General features: G+C 52.9%; 1 protein-coding gene across 1 annotated transcript; it reads right to left on the reverse strand.

The window, feature by feature from the left end:
• Positions 1 to 531: 531 nt before the first annotated feature.
• Positions 532 to 7,427, reverse strand: TRADD (TNFRSF1A associated via death domain). Its single transcript, XM_049786496.1, has 5 exons — positions 7,388 to 7,427; positions 2,618 to 2,776; positions 1,558 to 1,835; positions 1,281 to 1,473; positions 532 to 1,185 (listed from the first exon to the last, which is right to left on the reverse strand). The coding sequence occupies exons 2-5, from the start codon at positions 2,766 to 2,768 to the stop codon at positions 878 to 880; spliced, it is 930 nt and encodes a 309-aa protein (XP_049642453.1). The 5' UTR covers positions 2,769 to 2,776; positions 7,388 to 7,427; the 3' UTR covers positions 532 to 877.
• Between the last annotated feature and the right edge of the window lie 362 nt (positions 7,428 to 7,789).

The raw sequence follows: 7,789 nt of genomic DNA on the forward strand, positions 1-7,789 counted from the left end.
CTGGCCCCAAATCCTTACTTTCTTCTTTCACAGATTTCTCAGGAGTCCTACCCTGGTTTCCTTCATTGCCCCATATCACACTCTCTCCCAGGACTCATCCTCAAGCTCCCCCACCGTGGTCATCTTTTCCCTGACTCAGAAGACACACTTCCACCTTTTCCAAGATGCAGCTTCCATTACAGCCATGGGCATGCCTGGCTTCCAGATTACTTGAATGTCCGCCTGGTTCTCTGGGTGGGCCCTTTTCCTACCTATTCCTAGATCCAACCCTTTTGGACAGTTCTACCATCCCTCCCACCTTCCTTTGGAAGCCCACCACCAGATGTCTTTATGTCAGGAATATTGTCCTTGCCCGTCCTTATTCACATTCTGCTCCCAGGAGCCTCAGCCCTGCCTATTACCTGCTTCCCCCTGCCCCTTTCATATTCAGTGAAACAAGAAACATTTTAATATTGTTCTTATTAGAAGGCCCCACCATTGGAACTGGGGGCAGTGCTATTTCCTATTCCCTGCATCTGCAGCATGCAGCAAGTGTTTGTCATCTTCCATTAGTGAAGGCGGCAAGGGTGGGCCCTGGAGCACCTCTTCTAAGGCGGGAGAGAGAGTGTGATACGGAACTTTGCCACCGGTCACTTGTACTCTCTGTCTCTGTCAAGGTATTTAGGCTGAATCCTCCATAGCATCCACGGCAGATGAGGGGCAAGGTGGATGCCCATCCCATTCCTGGAGAGGACAGCCCCAGCAGATGTGCTAGGTCGAATGCAAGTGTGGCCGCAAAGTCCTGTGGATGGCCAGGACGGTCAACAGTAGCAGCAAAGGGGAACCCTAGAGTCACGTAGAGGCTCCGAAGCCTGGCTGGGCCGTCACCTCTGGCAGCTTAGGCTAAGCCATCGGGTTGTGCCAAGCCCAGCAAATCCTCGGCCAGGCTGGTGAGCTCGTTCTCCTCGAGCGCCTCCACCAGGCGCTGCAGGGTGGCACGGCGGCCCTCGGCCTGCTTGAAGCGTTGCAGCAGCTGGAAGGCCTGCTCGTACAGGCCCTCGCGCTCGTACTCGTAGGCCAGAGAGTCCAGCGCCGGGTCCCGCAAGGCGCGGCAGCTGCGCTGCAGTGAGCGCCCCACCTTGCGCCACTTGAGGCCCACCGAGCGCGCGAAGGTCTGCTGGTCCTGTATGTTCAGCGGCCGGTTCTCTGTAGGGAAGGGGTTGTGGAAAGTGGGGTGAGCGTGGGCCCCAGAGCCATCCATTCCCAGACCAGGCTCCTCTCTGGACTCGCCTGCGCCTCACCTACTGGAAGGCCCTGGAACATGAAAGTCTGGCCAGCGGGCGGCGGCGGCGACGGCTTCTCCTTCGAGGGGGAGGTCGTCAGAGTCTGCGAGGTGGCGACAGTTTTGTCGCTGACCTGGCTGCCCGAGCCGCACGAAAGATTCCGGAGCGAGTTCTCCAGCTCAGCGAGTTCCTCGTCCCGGAGCCGGTCGGGCTGGAGAGGAGAGTTTCCTATGGGTGCCAACCTTAGCCTTAGGGGACCCCGCCCCGCCCCAGCCCTGGCTTTTTGGGGCCGCACCTTCTCGGCGAGGATGCAGCTCAAACAGCGCTCCTCGTCGGTCAGCAAGGGGTCCAGCAGCTGAGCGCCCGCGCGCAGTTCTAGTTGCAGCGGCACCACGCGCAAGGCAAGCGCCGCCGCCAGGCACTTTTGCAGCGCGGCGCGCAACGCCCCCTCGCGATAGGAGCGCAGGAAGAGGCTGCATGCCTGGCGCCGGCAGAAACGCACCTGAATGATCAGCTGCGGGTCGCTGCGGTGGATCTTGAGTATCTGCAGCTCTTCTGGACTTCCGCAGCTTTCTGCGAAGGTGGGTTAATCAGGCGGCCCCCTTGAGCGCCAGTCTCCAAGAGGCCGGTAGAAAGGTGAAGGCCATGGTCAGAACCCCACCCCGTCCACAGAGCGGAGGTTACTCCAAAATGCCCAGATGGGAAACAAAATCGGGAAGCAACAATCTGGAATGCGCCAGGGTAGTGCCGGGAGCAGAGGGCTAGAGTCGGTGCCACTCTAGCCCGTTCCCTAGGTTTCATATGAGGTGGTCAAAGGAACATGAGAATGGCACAGAGTGGGCACATGCCCTGAGCGGCCACGCCAGCTGAGAAGGGGAGAGCAAAGGAGGACCATCAGGTCTTTGCTTCTACCAAGGGGCTTCCAGGGGAAGGACGGGGGCTAATTACCCAGATGGTTTCAACCTCCTGTGGCCCCTGCCCTGAGATAGGAAAGGGGGATCCGAAAGGTAGGTATTGAGGAGAGGTCTTGTGCAAGAAGTGCTGCAGTGAGAGAGGAAGAGAGAAGAGGAGCCATTAGTAAAAAAAAAAAGCATTGAGCCATGGTGAGCAGAGTGGGGCCGTCAAGAGGGTGTTAGTGCATATAGAGAAAAGGGAGTGGCAAATCTACACCCAATGGGTCAGATGCTTCAGCAGATAAAAGCCTATTTAGCCAAGTATCTTTCTCTTCCCTCTCCATTATATCTTTCTCCTAACATGGGGTGAAGTGTACTCCACAGAGGTAAAAAGGTGGGTCTCAGCCCCTAGACCCTCCACAGATGCCCCGGGCAGCTCCTCCAAGGCCAGCACCCACGTACCTGTCAACGCCGTCAGCAGAGCCTTGTACACTGCCACCTTCTGCTGGGGGTGAGCGTAGGCATCAGACAGGGCCACCTTGTCCAGAGTGGATTCCACAAAACAGGTAAGCACTGCCCACCAGTTCTCAGGCCCATTGGGCTGAGCTGCCATCTTGCCTGCTGGATATGCAGACAGGGGTCCAGGTCATCCCCAACCCAGCTGCCCCGCCTACATAACCCACTGTCTCCTTCATGGCCAGCATTTGGCTGTGTCCAGTTCACAGGCACACTTGAACTATCATTATCCCCTGGCAGCTCATGATGCTACTGAGTCTGCCAGATGGGGGCACAGCCAGTAGAGTCAGTCCCTTCATTCAGACCCACCTTCTCATCACCTACCTTTATTTATTTATTTTTGGTTTTTGGGTCACACCCGGCAGCGCTCAGGGGTTACTCCTGGCTCCTCATTCAGAAATCGCTCCTGGCAGGCTCAGGGGACCATATGGGATGCCAGGATTCGAACCATCATCCTTCTGCAAGGCAAACTCCCTACCTTCATGCCATCTCTCCGGCCCCTCATCACCTGCACCTGCTTTTTGAGCAGTCCTGTAGCCTTACCTCCTGGCTTTACTTCAGTTTTTTTTTTTGGGGGGGGGGTTTGAACCATACCTACCTGGTAGTGCTTAGGGGGGACATTTCGGGGGGACTTAACTAGTTGTAAAGCAAGCAACTAATCTTGGTACTATCTCTCTGGTCACTTCAACTCAGCTGTTTGGGGGGGTTACACCCTGCTGTGCTAGAGATACATTCTCTGATAGGTTCCCAATAGTGTTCAGGGGACCAGGCAATGTTAGAGACTGAACCTGGGCCTCCTGCTTATAAAGTCTGTGCTCAGCGCTTTGGATCATCTCTGTCTTCCCTCTTAATCAAAGTGGCTAAAGCCCCTCTCCAGGTCCAAGCAAGCATGGATGTGAAACAATCCTGGCTACTCTGCATATTCCATTCCTCTTCCTGAAATGATTGGTTCTGAGTTGGACATAGCTACAGTTGGACCAATCACAATTCACCCTGCAACTCTGGCTGAACCTAAAAAGCTCAAGTGTCTCTTCCATTGGCTGGGAGCAAGGGTAGGGCTTATGGGTATCCAGAAATGCTTGGCTGAACTTGAAACTGACTCAGAAGGCAACTGAAAGCCACTCCTAACCTTGCTGTGCCTTTGATTCAAGCTGCATCCTTGATTTTTTTCGGCTATGTGAGCTAAATGTTTCCTTTTTGTTACTTGGAGCTGGTTTCTTGTCTCAAACAACTCATACTTTTTTTTAATTCCTTCCCAGTTCAGACAGAGCAGCATATATCCACCTATTTCCTGACCAAAGTCTGCTCTAAAGGGAGAGAGAGAGGACAAATCTCAATCAGAAAATCATTGTACTGGGGCCAGAAAGATAGCATGGAGGTAAAGCGTTTGCCTTGCGTACAGAAGGTTGGTGGTTCGAATCCTGGCATCCCATATGGTCCCCTGAGCCTGCCAGGAGCAATTTCTGAGCATAGAGCCAGGAATAACCTCTGAGTGTGGCTGGGTGGGTGTGACAAGGAAGGAAGAAGGAAGAGGAAGGAAGGAAGGAAGGAAGGAAGGAAGGAAGGAAGGAAGAAGGAAGGAAGGAAGGAACGAAGGAAGGAAGGAAGGAAGGAAGGAAGGAAGGAAGGAAGGAAGGGAAAGAAAGAGAGAGAGAGAGAAAGAAAGAAAGAAAGAGAGAGAAAGACATAGAAAGAAAGAAAGAAAGAAAGAAGAAAGAAAGAAAGAAAAGAAAGAAAGAAAGAAAGAAAGAAAGAAAGAAAGAAAGAAAGAAAGAAAGAAAGAAAGAAAGAAAGAAAGAAAGAAAGAAAAGAAAGAAAGAAAGAAAGAAAGAAAGAAAGAAAGAAAGAAAGAAAGAAAGAAAGAAGAAAGAAAGAAAGAAAGAAAGAAAGAAAGGAAGGAAGGAAGGAAGGAAGAAAGAAAGAAAGAAAGAAAGAAAGAAAAAGAAAGAGAGAAAGAGAAAGAAAGAAGAAAGAAAGAAGAAAGAAAGAAAGAAGAAAGAAAGAAGAAAGAAGAAAGAAAGAAAGAAGGAGGGGCCGGCGAGGTGGCGCTAGAGGTAAGGTGTCTGCCTTGCAAGCGCTAGCCAAGGAAAGGACCACGGTTCGATCCCCGGCGTCCCATATGGTCCCCCCAAGCCAGGGGCAATTTCTGAGCTCATAGCCAGGAGTAACCCCTGAGCATCTAACGGGTGTGGCCCGAAAAACCAAAAAAGAAAGAAGAAGAAGAAAGAAAGAAAGAAAGAAAGAAAAGAAAGAAAGAAAGAAAGAAAGAAAGAAAGAAAGAAAGAAAGAAAGAAAGAAGAAAGAAGAAAGAAAGAAAGAAAGAAAGAAAGAAAGAAAGAAAGAAAGAAGGTCCTGGAGAGATAGCACAATGGCGTTTGCCTTGCAAGCAGCCAATCCAGGACCAAAGGTGGTTGATTCAAATCCCGGTGTCCCATATGGTCCCCCGTGCCTGCCAGGAGCTATTTCTGAGCAAACAGCCAGGAGTAACCCCTGAGCAACGCTGGGTGTGGCCCAAAAACCAAAAAATCAAAAAAAAAAAAAAAAAAAAAAAAAGAAAGAAAAAAAAAGAAAGAAAAGAAAAGAAAATCATTGTACTGAACCCCAGAGTGGCTGCTCTGGCCAGGACAGATGGAGTGACTGCCACTGGCATCTACATGCCTGAAGAACAGGGAACCTCAGAGAAGGAAGTGCCAGGAGTTGGCTTGAACATTACTTTTTGTTTTTGTTTTAGTTTTATTTGGGTAAGGGGCTCTGAGCACAGTAGTCACTCCATAGGAGAGCTCAGGGAATGATAAGGGATGCCAGGGATAGATCTTGGGTCTTCTGTGTGCAAAGCAAGACCCGACCTGCTATATAGTTCTTCTGGCCCAGACTTGGGCATTGTTGGGGAGAGAGTAGTAGTGTTTCAAATCTGCCCCCAGATTGAGATCTAAACCAGAGATGGAACCAGAGCTTGGCAGCCGCCCTCCAGCATTAAGACATAGCAAGAGGGGCCAGAGAGATAGTGCAGCAAGTAAAGTACTTGCTTGCAAGTGGCCAACCCAAATGTGACCCCTGGTATCCCATGTAATCTCCCAAGTTCCACCAGGAGTGATCCCTGAGTTCAAAGTCAGGAGTAGCTCCTGAGCAATGCTGTTGTGACCCAACCTCACCCAAAACAAAGCAAAACAAAATGATGTAGCAGAAAAAAATCTAATGATGGTTCCATTTTGGGTGTGAGTATGAGGGATGTGATTTTTGAGCACCCCTCCCCACCTTTTCATAGGAAATATAATAGTAATTACATATTTCAGTACTTCACCTAAAACAGTGGCCTGGAAATTAACAAAAAGCTAACATGGGCCCGGAGAGATAGCACAGCGGTGTTTGCCTTGCAAGCAGCTGATCCAGGACCAAAGGTGGTTGGTTCGAATCCCGGTGTCCCATATGGTCCCCCGTGCCTGCCAGGAGCTATTTCTGAGCAGACAGCCAGGAGTAACCCCTGAGCACCGCTGGGTGTGGCCCCCCCCCAAAAAAAAAAAAAAAAAAGCTAACATGATTTTAGCAGAAGGGAGATTTTAATTTTTACTAACTTTAGTAATATTCCTATAGATGCATTCCTTATATTCTTGTATTAAAAGGTAAAAGAAATTTGCTATACTAACTAGAGAGGAGGGGGGACCTTCAGAGGCTTCCTTTTCCTCTTCTCAGTCCCCCACTTGAAAGTGCTGACCTGGTGGTCCTGGTCTCACCCCTAAAGCTGGAATCCGAATGTGTCATCACACACAAAGCAAATAGGAGAGGTCAAACTAGTAGACCAGGCTGGAGGTCCAGAGGGTCAGAGGTCAGGGAGGAGAGGTCAGACGCTTGGGGACTCTTTGGGGGAGGGGGCCATCCAAGATGCACACTGGGCCAGGCCACCCTGAGCCTGCAGCTCTTTGATCCGGGGAATACATTGCTGGGCTGGGCTGTGAGGTGCACGTGAGTACAGACTTAAGAAGGGAACAAAGGACAGAAGGGCAGAGAGATAGTACAGCGGGTAGGGCATTTTGCCTTACACACAACAGACTAAGGTTCCATCTCTAGCATCCATATGCTTCCCCAGTGCCCACCAGGAATAACTCCTGAGTGCGGTGCCAGGAATAACCCCTGAGCATCACCTGGTGTACCTTCCCTCCACCCACCTTCCCCACCCCCAAAAAAAAGAAAGGAGGAAGAGAAAGAAAAACCTTCACATCAGGGACCAGCTTGGCTCAGCGCCCTAGGAATTGACCTAACAGTCCCGGGGCAGCCCCAGCTCTGGCGGAGTGGGTGGGGACAGCCCCAGCAGCACCAAAAAAACCCGCAACTCCCATCATCCAGTCGCGGGGCGCCTCTCTCTGCAACGCCGCGTTCGAGGGGACCCACCCTGGCCCCCGGCTATGCCACCCTCTTGCTGGGTTTTCTCACAAGTGCGACAGGCCAGGGAGAGCGAAGGTTTCTGCTCAGAACCAGCCCTCTCCCACCCTCGCCCCTTCAAAAGCCCTGGCTTTAGGGGGAGAAGGAAGCCTCGGAGACAGCAGGGGTTCAAAGTCCCTATCCCTCCTCCCAGGGACACAGCCTACCCCGGCTGCCACCAGCTGCCACCGCCCCTCGGCCGATCGCCCGAACAGCCTTGGTGACAGGCAGGCGCCCCGGGCCCAGGACCTGCCATTCCCCATTCGCCGGCACCCGGGAGCCCCCCATCCCTCCACTAACCTGCCCGCCGCCGCCCGGTCCGTTCCCACGCCTGCCCGGGCTCCGGCGGCCTCCGAGCTTCCGGGTGTGCGCGGAGCTCAGGGGCGGCGCCCCAACCCAGGCCGCCCCGTCCGCCCGGCGGCCCGCCCCTGCACCCCCGTCTCCGCCGAACCAACCCGCTCCGCCGGCTGCTGCCGCCGCTCCCCTGCCACTTGGGCCAAGCCCGCCGGGTCCTCCGGGCAGGTAAGGCTGCCCGGGGCTGCACGCACTGGTTCAGGGACTTGGGACTTGGCGCCTCTTAACGAGGCCCGTAGTGGGGTTCGGGCGGTGAGAGCGGCCCCTCTTCCTCTGTACCCTTTCTAGTACCCCCTCCTAGGTTGTCCAGTGGAGGATCTCTACTACTCGCTCAGAACTGGGTGCTAG

This window comes from Suncus etruscus, chromosome 14 (genome assembly GCF_024139225.1).
Source record: "Suncus etruscus isolate mSunEtr1 chromosome 14, mSunEtr1.pri.cur, whole genome shotgun sequence".
Taxonomy (NCBI): domain Eukaryota; kingdom Metazoa; phylum Chordata; class Mammalia; order Eulipotyphla; family Soricidae; genus Suncus; species Suncus etruscus.

Excerpts from the sequence above, each read along its gene's own strand:
- TRADD (XM_049786496.1), bottom strand. The coding sequence starts at position 2,768 with ATGGCAGCTCAGCCCAATGGGCCTGAGAACTGGTGGGCAGTGCTTACC. Across the intron at positions 1,836-2,617 it reads TCTGCTGACGGCGTTGACAG|AAAGCTGCGGAAGTCCAGAA; the intron begins GTACGTGGGTGC and ends CCACCTTCGCAG. Across the intron at positions 1,186-1,280 it reads GTTCCAGGGCCTTCCAGTAG|AGAACCGGCCGCTGAACATA; the intron begins GTGAGGCGCAGG and ends CCTTCCCTACAG.